This window comes from Netta rufina (genome assembly GCF_964035555.1).
Source record: "Netta rufina genome assembly, chromosome: 27".
In the NCBI taxonomy this organism is placed as follows: Eukaryota; Metazoa; Chordata; class Aves; order Anseriformes; family Anatidae; genus Netta; species Netta rufina.
This window is the reverse complement of record NC_140151.1, coordinates 1,879,026-1,905,333: the sequence shown is the minus strand read 5'-3', so window position 1 is coordinate 1,905,333 and position 26,308 is coordinate 1,879,026. Positions and strand designations below refer to the sequence as shown.

The 26,308-nt window shown below is 56.5% G+C and overlaps 1 protein-coding gene across 5 annotated transcripts; it reads right to left on the bottom strand.

Moving 5' to 3' along the window:
• Positions 1–573: 573 nt before the first annotated feature.
• Positions 574–25,672, bottom strand: KANSL3 (KAT8 regulatory NSL complex subunit 3). Of its 5 annotated transcripts, none has more exons than XM_084302390.1 (22): positions 25,399–25,672; positions 23,922–24,092; positions 23,165–23,255; positions 22,672–22,857; positions 22,373–22,504; positions 21,142–21,258; positions 20,475–20,576; positions 20,289–20,360; positions 19,905–19,979; positions 18,864–19,021; positions 17,908–17,971; positions 17,215–17,415; positions 16,818–16,974; positions 15,570–15,647; positions 12,508–12,699; positions 10,737–10,821; positions 9,748–9,902; positions 9,155–9,267; positions 8,352–8,571; positions 7,998–8,131; positions 3,535–3,694; positions 574–1,265 (listed from the first exon to the last, which is right to left on the bottom strand). In XM_084302390.1, the coding sequence occupies exons 1-22, from the start codon at positions 25,659–25,661 to the stop codon at positions 682–684; spliced, it is 3,510 nt and encodes a 1,169-aa protein (XP_084158516.1). In that variant the 5' UTR covers positions 25,662–25,672; the 3' UTR covers positions 574–681. The 5 variants fall into 5 exon arrangements, 4 of the variants coding, with proteins under 4 accessions (XP_084158516.1, XP_084158517.1, XP_084158518.1 ...); XR_014619164.1 differs by lacking the exon at positions 574–1,265 and adding an exon at positions 3,831–4,056 and having other exon boundaries at positions 3,587–3,694; XM_084302391.1 differs by lacking the exon at positions 15,570–15,647.
• Between the last annotated feature and the right edge of the window lie 636 nt (positions 25,673–26,308).

The window sequence follows — 26,308 nt, the reverse complement described above, 5'->3', positions numbered from 1 at the left end:
CCACCAAACCCAGCCTCACCTCATCCCCTGGGGACCCACTGTGGGGCTCAGCACCTTTCTGGTGCCCCTTCTGCTGCTTCCCCCGTTTTAAGCACAACGTGCTCAGGTCCCCAGTGCTTTCCCCTGCCTGTTGGTGTTGCTCCACCCTGTCACACACGGCTGTGAGGGTTAAAAATCTGCCTGGAGCCCCCACGTAAAGTCAGGCCTTTTTCAACAAATTCCAATATTCCAAAAGTAGAAGGGAATTTCTACCTGGAGGAGACATACGGATGGACAGCAGTGGCAGGAGGAGCCTCCCCTCCTTGCTGCCCAGCTGGCTCCGAGGACCCACAGCGTGCATTTTTCCCTGCCTGCACACTGCTTTGTCTGTCCATGCACTCGTGGCGAGAGAGATCAGAGAAATTAGGCCCTGAACAGAACTGGTCTCCTCCAAACACCCAGAGCATCCAACAAGCCCACAGCTGGGCTGCTACCAGAGCTGCTTTTGGAAGAGACAGGTACAACAAAGTCAGTAAAGAAAAAAAAAAAAAAAAAGATTTATTAAACAGCAACAAAACCAGAAAACATCCCCCTAGTTTGCTACAGCCAGAACCAGCCCCTGCTCACCACGGGGCTGCTCCTCTCCCGTCCTGCAGCCTTGCTGGGTCCTCCCACGGCCCTGGCCGAGGGTCCCCGGGGTCCCTACGGCTTCTGGCTGAGCGTGGGCCCCGCCGCAGCGATGATGGAGGAGCTGGCCAGGCTGCTGCCCAGCGTTATCAGCGTGGTGCCAGCCCCTGCAGGCAGCACGCCCTGGGGCAGCAAGTGTCTGTTGGCCAGAGTCTCTCTGGTGTGGATGACGGTGCTGCCGTCGTCCACCACGGAGGGAACCCTCCCCAGGGTCTCCATCGTCCCCAGAGCGTGGCCGAGGGCCGAGGCGCTCTTGGTCAGGCTGACCTTCTCCCCGAGGTGCCCGAGGGCCCCGTCGCCCTTCACCGTGGCCAGCGTCGAGGTGAGGATGACGGTCTTGGAGGCGGTCTGCAGGACGGGTCCCACCTTCGGGTGCACCAGGCTGCCGGGAGGACTGGGAGCGCCGGCCAGCGGGGAGGTGGCGAAGGTGACGGCGCCAGTGGGAGAGCTGGCGGACGAGGAGGAGGAGGAGGAGGAAGGCTGGATGCCTGGCAGTTTGAGGGGGACTGAGGTAGCCTCACCCATCACGGATTTGGTGAGCGCGGAGAGCTTGGCGTCCGACATGACGTACAGCGTCTTCATGGGGCTGGCGCTGGTCACTGCGGGGAAGGGGAGAGCGTGGTCAGCGGCTGGGGGGACGAGGTGCCCACCCCGAGCTGAGCCCCCCCGGCAGCACAGCTGTAGGGTTTCAGGCTGAAGAGAGACAACTCGCCTCGTTTTGTCATCCACAACAAACCCCGCTGCTGTCACAGCCTGGGCAGAGCACCGCAAGGAAACCCCAAACCTGCCAGCCCCCTCCCCAGACCTCTCAGATGCCCCACGGAAGCCACTCTCTTCCTTCACTGTCTCACCTAACACAGCCCCTTCCCGTGGGGACAGGACCTTGTGGCTCTTTCTTGGCCAGGTCCATGCCATCCTACCCTCCAAGCTGCCACGGACACGCTGAGCTCACGCTGCTCCCAGCAGCCTGGCTCAGGGCAAGCTCTCGCCCGGCTCAGGTACCTCCAGCTCCATCCCACCAGCAGCGAGGGCAGACGCTGCTGCAGGTGCTCAGACACTCACCACGCTCCACCCCAAAGGCAGCTAAAAGACACCAGCTTCACGAAATGAAGCCCTTGGCGCTGTGAGGCAACAGCAGGGGTTGCACACGGTGGTTACCCCATCCAAGCCTGCTCCCCGGCCACATCTGGGGTTACCACAGCCCAGAGTGCAAGGGGGGGGAAGGAGACGTCTCTGCAATCTGATCGCTGGGGTTAGATGCGCTCGGGACATTGACTGAAGCCTGGAGACCCACTGCTGGTCAAAGACGATGCTGACCAGAAAGACCCCGACCCGGAGAAGCCCACAGCTCGCCCCTGCGGTCACCCAAGGCCACTTGCTGTCCCCCAGGAGCCCACATGGCTGAGCAGGGAGCAGCACAGCAGCAGTGCTGGCTCACCCGAAGCACACCACAGCTCTGACACAATGGTATCAGAGATGTATCGCGGTGTCCCTCCTGCTCTTCAGCGGCAAGAGCTCACCACCAGCTCCACCGGCAGCGTGGAGCTCTCCAGAACAGGGTGCCAGGCTCAGGCATGGAGGACTCAGAGCGAAGGCTGAGGACCGACTGCCTGACCAGGGCAGGGCGCCGACCCCACCGCCCCGCAGGGGATGAGAGGGGCCAGACGTGCAGCAGGAACAGGAGGCTAAAACCCCTGCACAGGCTGGGAAGGGGCACAGAGCCACGACGATGCTGTCGGGCAGCAGCACAAAGTGCTCCATGAAAGCTCCATGAAAGATATTCCGGCTGGAACACCTTCTGTGCTAACACCCCAGTCCGCTCTGCTGCTCCGGCAGCTTGGCTCCGAACCGGTCCTCTCCCTGCACACAAAGCCAAAACGAACCTCCAGCGAAAGCAGGTAAAGCTCTCCATGGATCTGACTTCATCCACTAATGACAACCAAAAAAAAAACAAAAAAGAAAGACCAAAACCAAACACAAAAGGGCAACGTAAAATAAAACACAAAACCACAGGATTAAACCCAGTGCTTCTGCAGCTCCCTGTTGAGTCCTGGGGGAGACCAGCAGAGACTGGGGGTCTGCAGCAGCCAGCACCGACGATCAGAGTTACAGCTGGGTCTGACGCCTGCAAGGAGCCAACGGCACGGTGAAACAGCACACGCATCAACGTGGTCCAGAGCAGCCTTGTTTGACCTCTGGGAAACTGGCACAGCTCCCCCGAACTTCACCCACCAGATCTGGGTGCTGAATACCTGCTTGTCCTTCCCCTGGCTTGGCAAATCGGCTGGACGAGGGAAAGGAAAACACATTTCTGGTGTGGCTGGAGGCGGGCTCTGCTGTGTGGAAGCCTTTTGAGGATGCAGCGGGCTGCATCATCGCTCTGCGGAGGTTTTTAATTTTTTTTTTTGTAGTGTGAGGCTACCAGCTGGGTATGCAATGTTTGCTCGGGTGTAATCGGATGGGTCTGCTCTCTCCAGGCAAGGTAAATAAACGTAGGCAGCAGGGAGAGTGCTTAGTGCTACCAGCGTGTGGTGGGGGCCCTACACACAAGCTGAAGGTTTTCACAGAGCCCGCTGTGTTCGGGCTCACGTTTTACACCCCGCTCTTTGTCAACTGCACGGAGCGAAATCAGAACTGCATGTACTTGTGCAAAGAAACCACAGGGGACCTAACTCAAAGGAGGGGGGAAAAAAATAAGGAAAAAAAAAAAAAAAAAAAAAAGGCAACGGACTTAAAAATAAGCAGCATTCAGGCAGCTACTCCCCAGAGGGGCTCCGCACACGTCACCCGGCAGGCATGGCTCCAAGCCGGCCTCCGCTCTGGCCCCCAGGCCGGCTGCCCACGCCCCACAACTGCCATGCGCCTCACCTACGGGTGCTGCCGCGGCGGTCAGGTGGGCTGCGGGGTCGGCAGGAGCCATCTCTGCGCCAGCCTGGGCTTTGCTGAGATCCGTCTGAGACAGCAGCTTGCCAGGAGAGGCGGCGCTGGAAGCTGGGGCGGCCAAGTTCCCAACTGCACCGTCCGGAGCCTGGAGGGGTTAAAGGAACGGAGAGCTGCTGGGAGCGGCCGCGGCGCTGCGAGGAGCGCCAGGACCCCAGGTGGAGAGGGGTTGGATCATCGCTGGGGGGCTGCAGCCGTTCCTCGGGGCCTGAGCTGTCCCTCACCTCAAGATCAGAGCGCGCCTCCTCCCTGCTTCTTCTAGCCTTGCCCTCGCTCCCATCAGTCACGTCTAAACTCCAGGCAGGATCCGCACCACCGCGGATCCAGGGGACCCCGTCCCCACCGCGGGCTGCCAGGGAGGCCAGGCCTGCTCTCCTGCTCTCTGCGGCACCAGCGAAGCAACCGCCAGGAACTGGAGCTCACACACAAGTCCCAGAGCACACAGACCTGCTGTGAGAACAAGGCGCTGTTACTGCCAGCACCAGCAAAGACTGGACGCGGCACACGCCGTCCTCGGCACCTGAAGAGCTCCCCAGGTGCCAGAGGAAGACTACAAATCCTTCTGGTGTCCACCAGGTGCTTACAGATGTCCAGCACTGGGATAACCGGGCAGTTTGGATTCGTGTCCTAAGGCACACGTGGCCTTCGGGGACTGACAGGCTTCAGACAACTCGCTCTCCTCCACCAGGGACAAACATCACCAACAACGGCTTCGCTCCAGTCCGAGCCCTTCCCACCTGGCGCTCGTGCAGGTCACAGCCTGCTCCTCCACGCCCTGCGCAGCAATTTGGTGGTGCTCCATTCGTTTTAACTAATTTCTGCCCCAGGAGGCAAAAATGTCAGACTCCAACAAGGGGTGGTACGTCCACCACGAGCACAGCTGGGTCCAGGCAGCACCAAGGGCTGGAGGCTCCTCGCTTGCCTCGAGCCATTTAGGGGAGATCCCTGCCCGCAGCTCAAACCATCATAGCTCTGGTTGTTGCAATGTAAATGGTTTTCTGCCTCGTGGCAGGACAAGACCACAATCCAGCATCAGCATCACTACATTTTACAGAACTGCTACCGGGATACAACCACGCTGCAGAGAGGAACTCACACAGAAAGCACTGCTCAAACCACGGTGGAACCGTTCCTTGAAAACAGAAGCTGAAGCTTGCTTCTATTTTCACTTTAAAGCCACCCAAACACTCTTTTGCTTTTCTTACTGTGCTACTCGCAGAAAACACTTGCGCCAAACTCCCCGGGAAGATTCCTCAGCCTCCTGCCTCCCCTGTAAGGCCCATGGGGGAAGGAAGAAGTTACCCACTCAAACTGCATCTCAGCTGCTACAGGCATCGCCCCAGCCCCCAGAGCTTTAAATCACAGCCCATGCGTGGGCTTCACGCTTCCTGCACAGGCACAGTGGAGCCGTCAGCTGGAATTTCAAAGGAAACCCAACCAACAATGGCTTTGGCTACTGCTGAAAACACAAGAGTTTAAGCTCTGGCATAATCCCCCCCGAGCCTTTTGTAAATTTGCTCTTTTACAGGAAGCCCTGGTGGATTACGTAATCCGATGTGCTAAAGGTACACACAAGCTGATGTCAAGGGCTATAATTAGTTACAAAAACACACAGCTCATTCCATTTCCTGTAAAAGCCTGCTTTCAGTTTGCTTTTGAAGCAGCTCTCACAACCGACCACACAATTAAGCACTACCTTGAACACACAAGCTCAGCACTGTACGTCCGGAGCAGCCTGCGACCAGCTCTGCAGCTTCTCGGGTCAGCCAGGCAGTTTCAGGTGTCGCTGCCTGAAAACACGAACCCACAAAGGCACCCAGCAACCGCCGAGCAGTCTGTGCCAGGTCTCATTTCACCTCCGAGCTGCTGCTCTGCCAGATGGATTTCCAGCGTCTCAAACAGGTACCAAAGGGCACAGAGGGAAGCACGCCAGGTCTCACGGTTTCTCCCAACGGCCTCTGAAGAGCCCAAAACTGAGACTGGGAGCTCCGAGGCCGCACGACGTGACTCACCCTCTGCTCAGGTGGGAGCTGCACTGAGTGCCACTAGCTCTGCGTTTCTGAGCTCTACCTTAGTGGGCAGCAGCCCGGCTCTGCCAGCGCTCGCAGGCTCTGCTGTGCTACAAAGTGACTGAAAGAAACACAGACAAGTCAAGGAGGAAGGATGCGGATGCTCCCGGATCTCGGCTTTAACCAGCAGCAAACCAGGAGCCTGTGTGGAAACTACCGGCAACGGGGGATGCAAGGCCAGCCCTGAAGCAGCACGGGACAAATTAAGGACTCGTGGCTGCTGTTAAGACTTACCCAGCTCCATCCAGAGGCTTGACCTGTAGACGATGCCTCCCTACACATCTCAGGGCTTTGAGCAACCCTGAACAACCTTGGCAGGCCGCAGCAAGGAGCAGAAGCACGCTCCCTGCCTCCACGACACAGGCTGCCTCACTGACAGAACTGCAGGGCTTCGCCTACAAGGCAAAGATTGCTCCGTGTCTCCTCCACCAGCTCACCTGCCCCAGGCTGCGTGAGCAGTATCGAGAGCAGGAAAACCCCACGTGCAGGAAAACAGAGCCCCGGCCACGCTGGAGAGACCTTGGCATCCTCCAGTGCCCTCAGCCTTCAGCACCAGCTTGCAGGAGCTGGAGCTTGATCCCTGCAGCCCTCGCTCCATGCTCACCCGACTGCCCAAGCTGTAGGGTTTATCACTCTGGGAATTTGTTCTCTTGTCTTTGAACTTCTGCTTCCCTGCAAATGTCTGTCTCGAGTCACTACTCAGCTCCTGCCGGGCAGTCAGTTGTGCCCCAAAGTTTTTAGGCTGGGGGATGTTGCTGGCACCTCTTTGTCCCCTCTCTGCGGGCTCCTCTGATGACCCCAAGCTAAAGCCCAGTTAATTCAGAGCTCCTGGCACGTTTCAAAGCTTTCATTTACCTCCAAAGCTCGCTGCTTTGTTGTACTGTCGGACTCTCAACAGCTCAGTTTGTGGTTCCCTTCAGGCTCTTCAAAAGGAAATTGTTCCTGAGCATCCCAGGCTCCCCAGGGCAGTGGTCACAGCCCTAAGCCTGCCACAGCTCCAGAAGCCCGTGGACAACGCCCTCAGATGCAGGGTTTGATTTTTAGGGGGTCCTGTGTGGAGCCAGGAGTTGGACTGCACGCTCCTAGGGTGTCCCTGCCAGCTTGGGATGGTTTTATGGCAGAGCCAGCCAGGTGCTGCCTCCCGCACTGCTCACCCTCAGACAACCAGCCCGCCCTGCAACGCCTCCTCCAGTCCCATAAGGCAGATTACAGGGCTGCCTGTAAATCCTACATCCCGCCAGGATAATGCCTGCAGGAGAGGCCCAAGTGCTGTACAGTGCTGGAGCTGGGATCATGGGGAAGCCACCTGAGCTTGGGTTAAACCTTGCTGACAGCACATCACAGCCACCACTCATCGAATGTCCCAGCAGGGCATCGGAACCGATCTTGCTACCCTCACATTTATGGATCCATCTCCAAACTGGCAGTGATTTAGGACAGAGCCCAGGGACACGTCTGTAGCAAACCTACCGCATCGGCTACCTCCAAGGGTTGGGGTGGAGAGGTCTGCGTTACAGTACCCGAGACCACTGCCTTCAGCACCACGACAACAAATTAAAAACAACCCTCTCCAACTTCTTGTGCTCTCAACTCATCTACACCAAGTCTCGTCCTGGGAAGCTGGGAGGCAACCAGGACCCTTCTGAGGCAGGACTTGGCACACCTCTAGCATGGACACAGCAAAAGCATTTCCTTCTGTCAGTGATCCACCACCACAAGGAGATCTGCTGTGAACAGACAATTTTGGAGCATGCACTGAGCACTTTGTGTATTGGTTTTAGCAGCACAGCAAAGAGACGGGGCAGAAGATGAGGTCCTGCAGTAGGAAAGAGTCCAGCACCCTGACCCCTGCTGTCACATCAGGGCACCTGAGAGTCAGGAGCAGCATTTCCAAGAGGAAGACTCCCCGAGACAGCACAGCCAACCCACTCTCCTCCCTGCAGACAGGACAGACGCTGCAGCAGCAGCTCTCCCCCTCACACCAAGCCCTGTTACTGCCAAGAGAGCCCAGAGCTGCGACAAGTTTCCATACTGATGTCAGCATTAGGAACTAGACAGAGATTTCCTCAGTATGGTACCAGCAGGACACTGAGTACGATCTCTGGAGGAGACGACCTTGCTGCTAACGGATGTGAAGATAAGCTGGGTCCTCCAACCACCACCTTGCAAGGCCCCTCTGTGCACAGCCTCAGCAAAAGAACAAGGCTCAAACCCAGGGGAGATGCCATGACCAAGAGACATCTCCCCAGGACAGCCGCTCCTGCCCGTGAGCTTTCTCTCATCACAGCAAACACTCTCTAGGGAGGAGACGCCGAGGATTACCTGAGGGGCCTGCGTCTGCATGGGCTGCTCGTCGAGCTGGGGCTGCACAGCCCCCATGGCAGCCTGGCTGAGCGTGGTCACTCGGCTGGGCTGCCCACGCAGCGTCACAGTAATGGTCGTTGGGGCCTTCAAGCCTGGAAAACACAAGCGAGACAGCCCTGAAACACAGAACTGCGGGGCCACCTTCACCCACGAGGGCTGCGTTAGGAGTCTCTTCCCAGGAGAGGAAGCTCACAAGTTGCTACCACATGCAGCTTTGCACAGCTACAGCTCGGAGCACCACAAAGGCGGAATAAACTTTGGAAATACCAGGCCTGGGGTGCTCCAGAAGCCTGCGGCGCTTGCTTGCCTCACCTGCTGCCTGGTTGGAGATCTGAGCCAAGCCAGGGAGGCTGCTGGCCAGCTTGGCCAGTCCCCCGTTGGTCAGCAGCTGGTGAATGGCCGTGGGTTTCCCGCTCGCCGAGGCTCCCACAGACAAGGAGGTGGCGACTGGGATGGTGCGGACGATCGTGCCCGTGCCTGTGGTGATAGCACTCAGGTTCTGGATCGGTGTGGGTGTCTTCACAGCTGAGGTCTGGAAGGAGAAGTAGAAGCACTGAGCACCTGGGAGGACTGGGGACAGTGGGAGGGCACAGCCTCTGCCTCCCGCAGGAGCCAGAGGTCAGGTGGAGAGTTTCCACACTTCATCCTGGCGGCTGCAAGCAGGTAAAGCCGTCCCTTCCAGTCTGCATGGACTCATTTCAGCCTGAAAGCATGACTGGGAGAAAGGCTGGCTCGGCTCCGCTTCTACTGAGGCCTCTCAGACTGAAAGGATGGGGAGCACTGCCTGACGGGATCACAGAAGGACAAGAGGACAGATTGCTGATCCTCTCCTCTCCATTCTCCAGACCCTTATCGGCATTTTTAGGTGGCTGCCAAGCCCACTTTTGAGTACAATTTCCCACAGCCCCATTCCCTGGAACCAAGGCCGTTTACAGGAACCCTTATCCTCATCACCTGTCAAACCTGAGGCACATTATTGCAGCTGCAGCTCACACCTAGCACCACTTGTCTCTCCTGGTCCTACACCACACATTATCTGGGCTCCAGCTTCTGCCACGTCACCCCCGCACAGCTTCCTTCTAGAGAGCAACCTCAGACGTTTGCAGGCTGAGTACCTGCACGGGTGATCCAGCAGCAGCCACGCTGGCAGGCAGGGCTGACGACTTGGTCCCGATGTCCTGCAGGCTGAAGCTCAGCCCTTGCAGCAGGCTGCTGGCAGATGCTGCTCCTAGAGAAGAGGAAAGAACAAAGAAATTAGCCTTGGAGAACTAACCACCATGGAATTCTAGCTCTGTCACACAGCAGTGCCTGCAGAACTGTGCTTTGAAGAGCAGCATCCCAAGGAGCCTGAAGGGATGCTCCAAGTTACCCCATGAACACAGCCCAGCAAGTTTCACTGCTGCAGCGACCAAAGTCATCTGTGAGAGAGGGGAGGCAACGTACAACTGGGCAGGAGCAGTTGTACTGCCAAAAGGAGCTCGTGTTTGGTATCTCGAGGCATCGTGACATGAAAACGATGCAATTAATGGGTTATTGAACCTTCAGCCTCACTTATAGCATCCCTCTGGCCCTCCACAGGCTCTGAAGAGCAAAGCACTACCTCAGCCACTGCAGGGCTGAACCCAAAGCAACCAGTGAACGCAAGAAAGAGGATCCCCTGAATGATTTGGAACCTGGTTTACCTTTTACATTCACAAGAGACAGGTACCTTGGAGGGCACTGGCCGGCTGGGCCTGCATGCAGTGGGCGCTGCTGGCTACCAGCCTGCTCTGCAGGGCATGGAAAGCGCTGGGCGCCGTGCTGCTGGGGATCACGGCAGACGGAGCAGGGCTCATGGAGGAGGTTTCTGTTGCTGAGCTCAGCCTACAAAGCGAGCAGAAGAGAAAGGCACCTCTTAGGGATAAAAAGAGCAACGCAAGATGGCTTTGACAGCATGCTGTCACCAACCGAGCAGGGCTTCTGGAAGCGTTAGGTGGGGAGGTGATGAGCTAAAAAAATCCAAAGCAAGAGACATTTCCCTGTGTCCACTGCAGCACCTGGGGCAAAATCTGTGCATTTCCAGCTCAAAAAGTGCTGCAAGGGCTGTGCCACCCTGCACAACACAATCTACCTTGGAGAGAAATTTTGCCCATTAAAAATCAACTTTCTATCTGAGGACAGCTCTTCCTCTCCCCACCCAGATCAGCTGGGGTCCGGTTCTCCAAAGCATGGTTTAAATTAAAATGGAAAACAGCGATGTGAGAGATTGTCAACACCACATTCGTTCCTCAGAAGAAATCCCAGTGGCCCGTTAACTTCAGAGCCAATATTGAGAATTCTTTCGCTATCTTTGGAAAAAAAATGCTCAACTATCAAAGAACGAAGACAACACTGAATTTTTGGCAAAGACGACGGCACAGTCATTCAAAAGACAAACATCAGCAGTTCTGCAGCAAACTTGGAGTTGATAAACCCTACAGGAACAGCCCAACAGCCACATCACCTTCCGCATCTGCCCATTTCCACCATTCTCAGATTCGACCACCAGTTGGCAAATAGTTTTTGGGAGCCTACATGTCTCCCATTCTTCAGAGAAATCCAGCCATAAGCAAGCTACCAAGAAGCTCCACGCACAGAAAGCACCATGCTGTGGTGCTTCGTTCACACCAGCAGCCTCTCAACGAGGCGCAGGGCTTACAAAACCAAAGCTGCACTCACTTGGAGGCGGTGAGCAGTCCGAAGGGCTCCTTCACACCTGACACGGACTGGCCGACAGCCATGGGGACCGGCTTTCCGGAGACAACTGCAAAAGAAAAAGAAGAAACCTAACTCTCCCTCCTCCACGAGGCTTGAGGGATTCCCTGTCTCACGCACTACCCCCAGGCACAGCCCAGAGCTGCTGGCCACGGGCTCGTCCTGCTCACGAGACCTCTTCTCAAGGAAACCTCCACTGCAGCCATGAGCACACACTGGAGGCACCGCGCTACAGGTCAGGAGTACCAGAGAGAGCAGAGTTGTGAGTAAAACCAGAAAGCTGTCGTTGTCAGAGCGTGACGACAGGCAGGACTCAAGGAACCGGCTCAAAGTCTGACAGCAGCGGCCACTCAGGCCCTCACCACCAAACGCAATTCTCTCTCCTAAGCGTCACCTCCACTAATCCCCTCCTCCTTGTCCTCACGGCACAGAGCTACGCCTCGAGTGCTCGGTTAGGGTCTGGCTGGCTGCTGGAGCTGGATTTTGTAAGCATTCTTTACAGACACTTTACAAAATACACAGGGATGCGGCGAGTCACAATAATAGTTTATTGTGTCACAATGTTTGTTTATCGCGGCCTTTGGGATACAACTGCATTTGCCTCATGCATTCCTCCTGCTCACGCACGGTAAGAGGGAATTCTCGTTTGGTTCGTGTTTACTTCTGCAACTCATTTCCTTTCTGTGGAAAGAAGTAAAGTTTGGAAAATTAAAAAAAAAAAATAAAAATGATTCCGGAAACCAGAGATCCTCAAAGCTGCCCGAAGATGAACTGTAACCCTAAGAAAGGATGTGTATTTATTAGTTAATTCTCACATTTCAAAACAACCGTTAATTAACCAAGAAATCCTTCTGAAGGAACACGGTTACTTCTCAGCTTGGAAAACCCTCCGATTTCCTAACGCTTCAAACGGAGACACTGACCTTCCAGCCCTGCACTGCACTGAGCTAGCTCTAAAAACAAGCATCAGCGTTACACAGCTGGGCTCCGAGGTGAGGAAGTCCTTAGCACGAGCACGGAGAGCAAGAAGGCAAAATCCTCTGAGTACAGGAGCAAGAGCAGCCAAAGCTTCTGCCCTCCTCACGAAGGCTCAAGGGGAAGATGACCGAGCACATCACCTCTTCTTGGACAGGACCTCCTGCAGCGCCCGTGGCAGTGGGTTTGCTCAGCCCCGCAGGCAGGAGAGGAGCTGCCATTTGTTAGCACGCGTATGAAGGGCAAATTGTCCTGGATTTTAGGTGACTGCACAGCCCCAAGGGGCACTTGGCTGAGTTGTGAAGTCTTCCAGAGGGAGGCAGATCGCCGGCATCCATAACGCGTTCCTGGGGAGAGCTTTGCTTCCACTGCGGGGGACACGCAAGCAGGCAGCAGAACCGGAGACCCGCACGACCTACGTGGAGCGAGGCCTTGCCAGGAGCAGCACCTCGAAGCCTCATAGCAAGGCACAAAATTCTCCTTGCAGCTCACCAGGCTGCCGTCAGGCACCTCGCTGAAGCACGCGACCCAAACTGCTACGGAAAACGTCCTGGCTACGCGCTGCCGGCCCCCACGCATCCCCAGCTACCCCCTAGAGCACCACATCGCACCTCGAGCCTCCGTCTCCTTCCTGCAGCTGCCTCCTCAAAAAGCAGAAGACCAGAGCTCCCCTCCCCTCCCCACGCCGTGCCCCGGAGGAGCTGGGTGCCGCCACGACCCCGCTCTCTGGCTACCAAGCGGCTTTGCAATCGCAACTCACTTTCTGCCTGGGTGGTGAGGGGTGCTCCGTTCCCCACGCCCGCAGCATCTCCGTGAGAGACAATGGTCACCTTGATTTTGGCTCGTTTGGAAGTTTTGCTGCACTGGGTCGGGCTGGGGGCCTGATGCCTCTTCAGCTGCACGCGCACATCGTCTCTCTCAGCCCCTTCCGAGTGCTCTGAGGAGACTGGAACTAGGGGACACAGAAGTAGCTTTTTGAAACCGACGGCCGATTCCTCGAGGTCAGCGCTGCTCCGAGGTGCGGAGAAGGGACGCATGCCCATGCACACTTCCACAGCTCCCTTCATGCCAGCCTTGCCCATCTCCCATGCACCGGGACCCCTCGCTTCTCCTTTTCACCACCTGCGCTGACTCCTGCGTGCCCCACGCTGCTGCCTCAGGGTCAGCGCTTAGCTTAAGCTGCTCACAGGCACACAGAGCCCGTCTTGCCCTCTGCAGCGAAGAAAAAATGGATGCCTACGGTAATAACACATCTTCACGTGAACACTTTTCATTTCCAAGCACAGTGCAATCGCTCCCGGCATCAGACCCTTCCAGCATCCCTAACTTCCAGACGAGGGGGACGGAGGTGCAGACTCGCAGAGCTGGTGCAGGCGTGCTGTCAGTGCTGGGGTTAGAGAGGAGGTGTTTGTGTGCCTGGCATTCAGCACGTCCCTTCCAGCACTCAGAAATGTCCCTCAGAGGGCTGGACAGGAGCGTACAGGTGGCCGGGAGGCGCTAAGCGAAGCAGCCATGAGCACAAGAGGTGCTGCAGCAAAGCCAAGCCCCACGCACCCCACGCTGCGTGGCACTAGGGAGAAAAGCAGCAAGCTGAGACTTCTCCTCCACGCCAAGGGCTCCTTCTGCTGTCGTGTCCTTTTGACCCACCACATCCGTTTCATTCTGCCTACAGCATAAGCTTGCTGGGGAAAGGGTTGTCCAAAAAGCACAGAGAGCCCGCAACAAGTGCTTGTGGGTGGCACAGGGACAAAGAGGGGGTCACAAGACAGGATCGATGGCACAAGGACAAGAGGGGTTACCCCACCCGTCCGTTCTCTGCACACCCCACTCCCGGTGCATGGTCACCCAGCCCTGAGCTGAAATGCTGGTGGAGCAAACGAGAGCATGGATCTGCCTCCTACTGCAGCACTGGCAGCCTGGCAGCTCTCACAACCACAGCCCTGCCGTGATCTGCAGCACTGGGACAAGCTCCGGAGAGCCCTCTCCACCTGGAGCTTTCAGAGGGAGCCGTGAGGCAGCCAACTCCCTGCTGATAAACCTCCTGGGTTTCCAAGTCACCAGCCTGGAAGCCAAGATACAGGCATCTTTTTGTTTATATAGATTATGTACAACAGGTCCACAGATGTGCTGTGTATGTGCATTTATTCCTCTCCCTGCACACGCCACTACCTGCGTGTCTCTGGGCTGCGGGCTGGGACAAGGCTGCACCCAAACCCCTCGGTGTCAGGCGCCTCAGCAGTGTGTCAGGGCTGCTCTGCTCCCCAGGAGAAGCTCTGAGCCTGCTGTGCTGCTACTGCTGCAGACCCACGGCTGTGACGTGTGACTTGGTCACACTCGTGCACGCTCCCACACCTCCTGCTCGACTGCGAACACGCTCGGACAGAACCACTGCCCAGAGGGACCTCGCCCAGCGTGCACGGACTGCAGGCACCGAAGCCCCCCAGGGTGCCACAGTGAGTGCCACCAGCCAGGCAGGACGGGGAAAGGGCACAGGCAGTGGCGTTAGGAGCCTTTCAAAGCAGTGAGCAGCGACCCCAAGTCCCTCCTGGTCACCCCCAGCTTCCTACCTCATGGCTCAAGCAGCTGAGCCAGCGCAGTAACGAGCCCTGAGGTGTTAACGACCTTCAGTCTTAGCAAAAGGCAGGGCAGGCTGAAGCCAGAGCATCCCCGACAAAGCATCCAGGCACCCGACTTGGCCACTGTGGTTTCTCTTCCCCACAGCAAGCACAGAGCTCCACCTGAGCTCCCAGGCTCAGCTCTACTCACGGGGAGACCAGCAGGTCTCTTGAAAACAGGGCTCGAGGGAGGAAGAAACCTTTAAAGCCACCACCTTGGTCTTTGTGCCTCAGGGCTTTGTCACCATGGTTGTGCACACGTTTGGACTGCGTCTTGTGTGTGTTCGGTGTGCCAAAACAGCACGGACGTCACTGCATCCCCAGCAATTAAAAGCACCAGCACTGGGGGGTGCTGCAGGCATCTGTCACCCCCAGCAGTGCTCTCAGCTCCCGGGGTCACCTTAGCAGAGCACGGCCACCCCACACGGCAGCGCAGCCTCCCAGAGCCTTGGATGTCAAGCTCTCTTCCTCCCCTAGCCCCAGGTCTGCCCAGTCACTGCCTCCTGAGCCACCAAAACACACTGTTATTCACACTGCACATCCTGCCCCTCAGTGCCTAGCCCCCGGAGCACCTCACGTGCTGACCTCCACCTCGGGGTGCTCCAGCACCCAACCAGGAGCCCACAGGATCAGCGACTGCTCCCCTCGGCCTGTCTCCTGCTCAGCACAGCCAAACCTGTCAACAAACTCAATCCTTTACGTCCTTCTCCCACCACACCACCATCACCCCGCAGCCATCCCTCTCCCTGCTCTCTTTGCTCTTCTCTAGCTCCCTCTGGCCAAGAAAACGCTGCTCCAGCCTCTCCGTCTGCCCCTTCCACTCGGGAGCTCCTCGCTTCCACGCCCAACAGCCACCCTGCAGTAAGGAGCTCCACCAGCATGCAGTCAGTCTTCAAGCTTCCCAACAAGTCACCACACCGTCCACAAAGCTTTAGTTCGGAGCAGAGCTGCCGCCAGGTTACAGCAGCATTCACCTCCCGGGGCAGGGGAAGGGGAGGCGTTAGTGCTCTCAGCTAGCACGCGAGCCGTTTGCTTAAGCTTCAGATACAGCAATGAGAAAGCAAAAAAAGCAGGGGACGAGGGGACAACGTTGGGCCACATCCCCCAACCAATGCAAGGGAAGAGGAAAATGATGAGAGAAGGAAGCCGAGAGACAGAGAAAAGGAGGGAGATGGAGAGAGACAGAGAGAAGTGAGGAGATACTCACCAAAGAGACATGAAGAGGTGCCAGGAGGAAGAGCTTTCCTCACCAGCATGTTTTGTTTCAGAAAAGCAGCAAACTGAGCTGAAATGAATCAGAGAGAATTACAGTATCACAGCCCGGCTCTGGAGGGGGGGGCAGCGACCTCCAGGAACACCACTGCGACGCGCAGAGACCTGGCAGCAGGCAGGCAGACAGCTCAGGGCACGAGGAGACACGCTCAGCTCCTCTCCGGATGGCAGCGCAGCGCATCCCGCGCCACGCCGGGCATCGCCCCAGCTTCTGCAGCGTCCCAGCAGCACGAGCCCTCTCCAGCCCCACAGCCAGCGCGTCCCTCACCACCTGCTGCCACGACACAGGCACGGACAGCACGCCGCAGCAGCGCTCCTCACTAAACGAGGCAAACCGTCCTCCTGCCTCCCTTGCGCTAGCTAGAACCTTTCCCCTCGGCTACGACAACGGAGGAACAGAGTTCTTTAGTCCAGGAGCTGAGAAACTACGAGATCCAAGCTTGAAATTCCCTCTGGAGCCTAGCCTGAGCAACACAAAGACTTTAGAGAGTGTCTGGTCGCACTGCTGCAGGAGACAACAAGTCTGTTCAGGTCTGTCCTGAGCAAAGGAACGAGGCCAGAGGGGAGGATGAGAACTACTCCCCACTCCTGCTGCTTTGGCCAGAAAGGATCCTCAGCGACAAAACCCTTACCTACAGCCACAGCTGTCACAACCAGACTGAAGCTGCACAATAAGGTTTTTAAGCAGCATCCGACAGGACAAAACCCCATAGCTGAAGCAGTTCAGAGCGGGTTTTCCTCTGCTGTTCCATGCAGGATGGCTAATTACCAAAGGCCCACTGCTCCAGTCACAATTCAGTAGCCTCAACCATCACCTGAGAACCTTCCATCTCCCTCCCAAGCAGCCTGGAGACACCAGTCAAGGAGCTCACACCCAAAAGGGAATCAGAGCACGGCTACGTAGCGGTTTTGTCAGCCAGACCACATGAAAATCCTTCCCACTTGGAACAGCAGCGAGGCTCCGTGAGCTGCAGAAACACCGTTTCCAACCTAATTTCAACCCCCTACAAGCTGCTGCCTTCAGCTGACAGGAACGGGGAACTGAGCTGCAGAGCAAACTGCCACGGGAAGCTTGGAGTTCACGACAGGACTCAGAAGACAAAACCTGAAAGGGTCGGGGCAGATAAAGACCAAAAATCCAGGTGCTCGGAGGGAAGAGGGTGGAAAAGCCGCAGGAGGTTACCTTGTGCCTGCTTGTGTGTCAGGATAGTGTCCGTCCTCTGCACCTGCCTCTTGAGCAGCTGCGTGGTGCTGATCTGGGTGGGCTTCTGGATGGAGGACACTGCAGCCATTTTAGTCTTGGGGCTCGACGTGGGGCTGCTGGAGACGCTGGACAAGTCCTGCTCGAAGAGAAGGAACACCTTACTCCCGTGTTTCTCCAAGGAGAGGCAATCCTAACCCTCAGTGCAGGCAAGAACGTGCATCCCTCTGCTGAAGTAGGTAAATCCAAAGGTTCCTTTGCCCCTTCAAAAGCCATTAGTGCTTTCAGATCCTCTTGCCTCCCTCTTCCAACCCTACCACACCTCAGCAGCACACGACTCAGCCTTCCCCACTCGCCATATCCCAGAGGGAGCCCCTACCTCCGAGCCCGACGGCGAAGCGGGCACTTTGGCTGCTGGTGAGGTGGGCCTGCTGGTTCTCTCCGGCAGATCAAACGACAGATCCCTCCGGGTCGAGTCACGCGGCTTCTTCTTCTTCTCAGCGTCCAGGTCACGGGGATCAGAGCCCGAGTGGCTCTCCGCTCGAGTGAGGACTCCAGTCAGGAAGTCAGCTATTTCATCCTAGGCAGGATGAAACTAATCGTTAGGCTGTGCGGTGCGCAGGTCTCTAAATAATTCAGCTTCACAGCTAAAATTGAAAAAAAGAACTGAATGTTCTCAAAGACAAACTGATAGGGCTCTCCGGATTTAATATTCCACAAGCAGAAACCCTCAACCCTTGCAGGCAGACCTTGATTTCTCATCAAAGCTTCTAACTCCATTGATTTCTGACACATGGAAGAGAAACGTGATGATTCTTCCACAGTGCTCCCCAAAGTACTGCTTGCTTCCCCAGGCAGAGGAGAAGACTCAGAAGAGTGATCTTTGCTTTAAGTACACAAACAGGAAGCTCACATCTCTCCTGCTGTCGGAGGACAACCACTTCAAAAACCACTTGAGAGAGATTACGCTTGTTCAACCAATACTGGCAGCAAGGTTGTAACTTGTGATCAGAGACATTTCAGCAGGGGCCTTTTACAGGTACAGCTATACGGGGAAGATTTCTGTCTTTACCTGGATGCACCTGTCCACCATACTCTGGGTCAGGCCTTCTGACTTCTTTTTGGCTTTGCTTATCCTAGTAAAAAACAAAAATAAAAAAATCAAACACGTGGAAGCCAGCAAATACTGTTTTTCCCCTTTCACACTCCCTATATGATTCTTCACCAGAGAATAAAACTCCAACGATGGCCAGTTTGCTCCCTTACACAGTTTGACCCTACAGAGTAGGGTACGAGCCGACTCCGTTAGTGCTCAACTCAAGAGCACCGTCTGCTGGCAAGATGAGATTCATCCTCAGAAGTGCTGAGAAGAGCTTTGGGGACAGCAACAAGGGCCCAGCATCACTCAGTTTACGACTAAAGCTTCTTGCAAAGCAAATACATTTCCTTTCCTTCAGAGCTTTGTCTTCAGACCACTATCAGAGTTTGACTTTTCTTTCTTTCCTCTCCCTTAGTAACTATTCCTGCTATGGATTTCTGACTTTGACAGTGCTCCAAAATATTGTTTGCATTGTTGGATCCAGCTCTAGCATCAGGCTAAACCTGTTTTTATATACACCTTGCTCCAGTTTTTGGTGCAGTTATCCCAGACACACAAGTGTGACTGGAGATCAAGCTCCAAAGTTCACTGAAACCTTCAGCGCCTCCTGCAAGGCTCCTGGAGCCTCCCTTACCCCGATACTGGACACAGCCTCCATCAGCTGCACGCTCCAGAGCCAGGGTGGCAAGAAAAAGCAGATACCTGCTCTAGTGTCATACCTACTGTGCTCTTCTACTTCCCACTGGGAGAAGCAATGTGGATTTATCCCAGAAAAACCAACCAGCCATCTCTCTATCCAGTACACTGGGCTTTGAACAACTGCTTGCTTTGACAGAGCATTATTAGGCAGGGCCGAGTTTTTCTGTAAGCAGCACACCCAGGTGTTGCCCAGGGCTTCAGGGCAGAGCATCCACCTCACAGGACATCACCTGAGATTGTCGTCTGCTCCTCCCACCACCACCATGCTGTTATCAGCTCGGATTTTCTCCCGGAAATCTTCCATCGCTTCGATGTTGCACTGCAGGGAATTCTGACCGATCACAAAGAGGACAGGGGTCTTCATCTCCAGGAGGGGGTCATCGACGTCCTGCAAGAGCAAGGCCAACCGTAATTCAGAAGGGCTGTTCCAGGATGCAATCTTTGGGGCCAAACACATTTCTGAAGCATTTCCCAAACATTCCCAAACAGGTAAGCACTTCCCAACAGGAAAGCACGTGCCATGGAGGAGCAGGCAGCACTTCACACACGATCCCAGTGTGTATTAACTACATCCTGGAGGGAAGGAAATTATGAATTGCGTGGTTTGTCCGGACAAGGTTGCACATCTCAGATACCCTATTCCAACTCACCCTTCCTCTTCTGAGCTTTTGCCACACAAACCCAGGACAAAGCTGAAGCAGTGCCAACAGCACGTCCACTGGCAGTGAAGCTCTCCAGGGTGAGCCCCAATGGGGTTTATGCAGTCATCCTAAAGAGAACTCTGCTCAAGGACTGCACCCTCCCCAACAAATGTCTTTTACACAGGGCTGATAGGGATTTCCACTAGTCTCAGAACTGGTTATTTCACCGGCACAACCGTAACCATTCCCAACACGGTCACAAACTGATCAGCTAGCAAAGGATTAATTTGGGATCCACGTAAATGACTTTAAGTCACCATCTCTGGTGCCAAAGGACACAGTCAACAAGGGACACTCGTGTAAGACCCAAGGAAGGAGCTGCAAAACCACGTTATAGGACGGACAAGCAAACGCAGGACTTCACATGCCTGCTATTGCATCAGGAAACCTCTTACAGATGCAACACTTCTGCCTGCTGGGCGCATCCCCTCCAAACAAAAATCACAGACACATTCCTTAAAAATCTTCCAGTTATCACTGGACTTCCAAACCACGTTCTATGAAACAGTCCACGGAGGTTAAAAAACAAACAATTCTTTAAGTGGCACCCCCATCCCCTTCAGTCCTTACCCCTCTGGGGCCATCAACTGTCAGAAGAGGGAATCCAAGGCACACAACTGCAGTGACGTACTCCATCACTGAAACCTGGGTAGAAAAGCAACAACGGTCAGCACCCTCACAGTCCTCTGCTGTAAAGGTCGCTTTGCTAGGCTCAGGGCATGGAGATCTCTCACATATTTAGACTGCTTAGGTGCTTAAAAGGATTGGGGCAGAAAAACACCAAGGAACTCAAACTCCTTTATGCCCCCATGGCTAAAAAGGATGCATCTCAAAGCCAGGCCTCAGCAAGAGGAAAGGGAATAGAATAATAATTCTCCAGAGCCTCCAAGGCACCAAACACTGAACTGAAATTTTCAAATCATCTGAGCGCATGCAAACGAAACAGGCACTTACGTGACAGGCCACCAAGGCACCCGTGTTCCACCCGATCAGGATGATCGGCTTGTGAGAGAAGTGGTTGTGAATCTACGGGAGAAAAAGGACAGCGATGGAGGGACAGACAACGGGACGCTGCCAATGGGCCCCGCAGCACCTGCAGGCGAGGGGGGCACAGACTCGTCCTGCTCTTGCTGCTCTTACCTCTGCCACTTTGCTCCTCACCGCGCCAATCATGTGCTCGAGACACTGCAGCACTCCCACCCCGCTGCCGTTGTTCAGCAGGTGGGTGGCGATGGGAATCACCTGTCATTTGGAACGAAAAATGAATAAATAACAAAGGCACAACAGGCACCAGCAACAGGCACAGGCTAAACCAGTTTGCACACAACTTTGTGCTTCGTCTCTCCCGTGGAATTCTCTTCTAGCTACCAAAAAACAGAGGAAATTCGCTCCAGAGACAACCTCTGCTGCTCACCTCGCCCCTATACACCCGGTATGCCCAACACACAGAGCGCTGCGAGCAGCTCCGTATCCAAGGTGACCCACAGCCTCCCTCCTCCAACCTCTTCCTACTGGAAAACTCAAATTCTTAATAGAATGACACAACCTAAACTGCTGGAGACAGTTGGCTTTGGATGGCAAGTCTCCTGACATGACCCCGAATAAATCAGATTGGGCAACTTCAGCCCAATTTGTGCCTTAGCTGCCAAACACTGCAGGTGGCAGATGCCAGCCTCTGTTTTTAGCAGAGGCAAGTATTTTAGTGCACCAATGGGTTACAAAAATACGCTCAGCAGCTGCAGCCTACCACAGCTGCTAACGTGAACTAGCTCCTAATGTGCCTGCCTTCAAACCCGAGCGTACAAACCTTCCCCAAGCAGGAAAGCTGCGACTGCCAGAAGCGGTGCCGTCGAGAAGTGGGGAACATGGAGTTGGAGGGGCCGGAGGAAGCAATCAGGATGAGGGGGGAACCAGGTAATTTGCTCTGCAAAGTTCAACGAGAGATACATGAGGGAAGGCAACATCCCAACCCCAAACCTCGCTGCCTGCTTCCCCATCCTCCTGCTGCTCCAGACCCTCACGCGCACCAAGGGGTTCACGGGGGCAATTTAAGCAAAGCTTCACGTGAGAGGACACCGCATGCTACACGAACTGCTTCTTGGTGGAAGCCTGTGGAAGAGCATCCTCCCAGGTGGGGGCTGAAAAGGAGCAACTCTCTCAGCACAACCCTGATAAGCCACAGAAGAATTAAAACGGTTATTTATAAACCCAAAGCCCAGCCTGGCCTGCACTAAGTGGGAGGGATCTTGCAGAGCTCCTTAAATGCGCAAGCTTTCCCCAGCAGATGCTACCTCAGGATAGTATGGGGGAAAATGGGTCAAACAAAAGGAGTCCCTTCATTGAGCAAGGCTGAAAACCAGAAGGAAAAGAGTCCAAGGAGCAGGAAAGAGACAGAAGGAAGAAGAAAGCAGAACAGGAAGAATAAAGCTGGTCTGCATCTGGGCCAGGGCAATCCCAAGCACAAACACAGGCTGGGTGGAGAATGGATTGAGAGCAGCCCTGAGGAGAAGGGCCTGGGGGTGGTGGTTGATGAGAAGCTCGACACGAGCCAGCAACGTGTGCTTGTAGCCCAGAAAGCCACCTGTGTCCTGGGCTGCACCACCAGCAGCGTGGCAGCAGGGTGAGGAGGGGATTGTCCCCCTCTGCTCTGCTCTCGTGAGACCCCCCCCTGGAGCCCTGTGTTCAGCCCTGGGGCCCCAGCACAAGAAGGACCTGGAAATACTAGGAGGAATCCAGAGGAGGCCACGAGGATGATCAAGAAGCTGCAGCACCTCTGTTGTGAAGACAGGCTGAGGGAGTTGGGATTGTTCAGCCTGAAGGGAAGGCTCCGAGGAGATCATATAGGGGCCTGCCAGTACCACTGCCCCATCCCTGCAAGTGTTCAAGGCCAGGCTGGATGGGGCTTTGGGCAGCCCGGGGGTACGCCAACCACAGCAGGGGAGCTGGAATTAGATGGGCTTCGAAATCCCTTCCAACCTAAACCATTTGGTGAGCTGAGAATGGCCTCTCGCTCCCTGCAAGCCCCCGGAGGCACTCACTGGTTTGTTATGTGACAGGACACCCACTGCCGGGTCCCACGGCCTCTTCAGCAGCAGCGACAGAGCCTCAGCTCCTGCTGCCCCCGTCTTCGCGGTGGAGGAGAGCAGCATCCTATCGATCAGGGTGGGGATCTGAAACCAGAGGCCAGAAAGGACTGAGTACATGCACACCGTTCTTCCAAGGGGCTTTTAAACATCACCCCAGAGAAAAAGGAGAGAGACTCCATCAGCTTCCTTTTAACGAGCTTTATAAAGGGAGAACGTGGTAGGAGGGTAAGGTCTCTCACTGCTTTCATCACCTTTCCTTTAAGCGTTTGCAGAGCGTCCAAGTACGCAGCCAACACTGGCAAACTGAGGGTTTCCACCAACGTTGTGTGCAGCCACTGGATCAGCTTGGTGTCCCAGTTCACACTGGCCAGCGCCTGGCGGACCCTCCGGGCACATTTGTCCACCGCTATCCTCCTCAGGACCGGCTCATTGCAAGCCTGAGAACCAGGAAATTAAAGGAGAAACACCGTTAGGGGAAAAATCAAGCATGCCACATGCACCCCAAACCACAGGAAAGCATCGGCCTGGGCAGCTCAAAGCCCTCTGGCAACAAGCACGGACCAACAGCCTCCCAGCGAGGACAAAATCCCGCCTCAAACAAGTCCGGAGCTGCCTGTCTCTTAAGACCACAGAACCCTAGAGCAAAGACTTTTGTCTTGACCCAGTCGCTTTGCTAAGGGGGACTAAAACCAGGCAATGAATCTGCTGGAAGGTGGAAGAGCAGCAGGGAGTACAAGATCTTACCCCTTCATTGGCCAAGCGCGCCAGCCTGTCGGACTGCAGAGCTTTGTGGATCTTGTTAAATAGCTTGTTCTGAGCCATTGTCCAACCCGTCCTGGGGAGAAAACCAAAGATTTGACGTTGGACACAGGCATCTGGGTCCGGTGAGCAGGCACAGCTGGGCAGCAGCTGCACCTCCAGAACCTGCTTACAGCTATGGGAAAAGCAAGTTTCGCTAGCGAGGATTTAAGTTAAAAGACTGCTCAACAAAAACCACTTAGATTGTACACGTCACCAGGGCGTACCGCTGAACATCCAAGCATTAGAACAACAGAAACAATAAATAAGACTAAAATAATTGTTCCTTTTAGCAAAGGTTATCTCCCTATCGCTCAAAATTACTGTTCCTACGGCTTGACTGACAACAGTCACAGGTAAGGTTATGGGGTGGGGAAATTTACACACGTCCTCCTTTTTAGTCCTCAACACTGGAATAGGGTTGAGCTGGGGACGAAGGTGTCACTGTCCCAAGCTCCTCCAAAGAGAGGAGACAGCTGCACACGAAACGTGCAGGAGCTTCAGCAGCTGGGCCAGCCTCTACCATTAAACCTAATAGTTTTTACAGCAGGCAAACAAAGAATTCGGACACAAAAATTGGTTTTCTTTGAACATTAGTCAGTTCAGGAATGTTGCTGTGTATTACATCACACTAAAAATCCCACCCTGGGCAGCGTGGGGTTGTTTCGAGCCCCCGTTTGATCTCCCAGCGGGTCCCAGCTACCTGTTGACGTGTTCCTCCCAATCATCTGGTGGCGGAGGGGCGTCCGCGTCCGTGCGGGCGAACATGACGTGGCGCTCGCACTCGTTCATCACGCTGCGCGCCTTCTGGTTGTCGTACAGCGGCACGGGCGTGGGCGTCACCGTCTCCACGTCGATGGGGACATCTGCCTCGCTGCGAGGGAAAAAAAAAACACGCGTTAGAGAACGGGGTCTGCTATGTAAAACGGGAAAGGATCTGTAGCCAGCTGGGGGCCTGAGCCCGGCCACGTCTCCCGGACCCCGGCTCTGGCTGTGAGTGAGCGCGGCAGCAGGAGCTGTCTAAGCTGTGGGAACGTCCTGGCTAACGCCTAACGATGCAGCCAGAGCTCCCGGCAGGTGTTTGCAGCCAGCCACGAGCCCCTGAGCTTCGTCACCAGCTACTGCGCTGCTCCTGACAGAGCTCAGGAAGCTCCCAAACCCCGCTGGGGGCCCAGAACCCCACCCCAAGCCCCTGCACCCCCAAGCCCGGCCACCCCAAGCCCTGCTCTGACCCCCTCCAGGCCCTGCTGCAGCCCCCAGACCTTCCCTCAGCCCCATGTTCCCCACCACAGAGCCCAGGACCTCCTCCAGAGCCTCCCCAACCCACATCCCCCAGGCTCTGCCTCACATTCCACCGTCCCCTCAGCCCCTCAGGCTCCCAGACCCCCAAAAAGCTCCCCAGCCAACACCCAGCCCCCTCCCCGTACTCCCAGGCCCTATACAGCCCCCCCAGCCCCATCCTCTCCCCTCACAGCCCCCCAGGACACCCCCTTACTGCACAGACCCTACACTTTCCCCTCAGAAGCCACCCTAAACCCCTCCTTAAATACCCCCAGGCCTCTACACCCCCTCATAAGCCCCGCAGCCCCCCAAACCCCACAGACCCCACGCTTTCCCCTCAGAACCCCCCCCAAGCCCCTCCTCCCAGCCCCCCCAGCCCCTCACACTTCACACCCCCCCCCTTCCCCTCAGCCCCCACCCCAGGCCCCCCTTTGGCAGCCCCCAGCCCCCTCCACCCCTCCCACCCCTCCCAGCCCCCCCACCTCCCCTTTTTTCCCCTCCCAGCCCCCTCAGAAGCCCCCCCACAATCCCCCAACCCCCCTATTTTCCCCTCCCACCCCCCCAGGCCCTTCCTCACACCCCCCAGCCCCCCCCACACCCCCACTTTTTCCCTCCCCCCCCCTCCCCAGCACACACGACCCCTCCCCAATACCCCCAAGCCCCCTGCACCCCCCCACCTCCCCCCTTTTCCCCTCCCAGCCCCCTCAGAAGCCCCCCGCATCCCCCAACCCCTCTATTTTCCCCTCCCAGCCCCCTCAGCCCCCCCCACACCCCCAGGCCCCCCCTTTTTCCCTCACCCCCTCCCTCCCCAGCCCCCCCCGACCCCTCCCCAGCTCCCCCCACTCCCTCCCACCCCCTCCCAGCCCCCCCCGGCCCCTCCCCAGCCCCCCCCGGCTCACAGGGCGCTGCCGGGGCTCCTCCTGGGGGGCAGGAAGAGCATCCGCGCGGGCCGGGCGGCGCTGGCGTCGGGGTGGGCGCTCCAGGGCTTGGCGTAGCTGTGGTCCAGGCACACCAGGTCCAGCTCCCGCTCGTGGGCCGACAGCTGCAGCAGCAGCGACGTGCCCATCCTCCGCGCCGACCATTGCAGCTCCCGGTCGCGGTCGCGGTCCCGGTCGCGATCCCGGTCCCGATCGCGATCGCGCTCCCGGTCGCGCTGCGCCATGGCCGCGCCGCCCCCCTCCCCCCCTCTCCCCTCACGAACTGCGCATGCGCAGCCCTCGGGCGGCGCTCCCCCCCCCCCCCCCCGAGGGGACGGCGCATGCGCGGGGGGAGGGGGGAGGGAAAGTGCGGAGAGTGGAGCACGGAGCGGGGCGGGGCGGGGCGGGGCGGGACGGGACGGGACGGGACGGGGTGGGGACACGGGGGGGACACAACGGGGAGGTGGCTTGGGGTACAGGGATGTGGGAGCACAAGGGTATGGGATGTGGGGACGTGGATGTGGGGACACAACGGGGTGGGGATGTGGGGACGTGGGGTGAGGTGGTGTGGGACATGGGGACATGGGGGGACATGGGGACACGGGGACATGGGGGGACATGGGGACATGGGGACACAAGGACATGGGGACATGGGGACACAGGGACATGGGGACACAAAGACACAAGGACATGGGGACACGGGGACACGGGGACATGGGGACACAAGGACATGGGGACACAAGGACACAAGGACATGGAGACATGGAGACATGGAGACATAGGGACATGGGGACACGGGGTCATGGGGACATGGGGATACAGGGACATGGGGACACGGGGACACGGGGACATGGGGACATGGGGACACAAGGACATGGGGACATGGGGACAC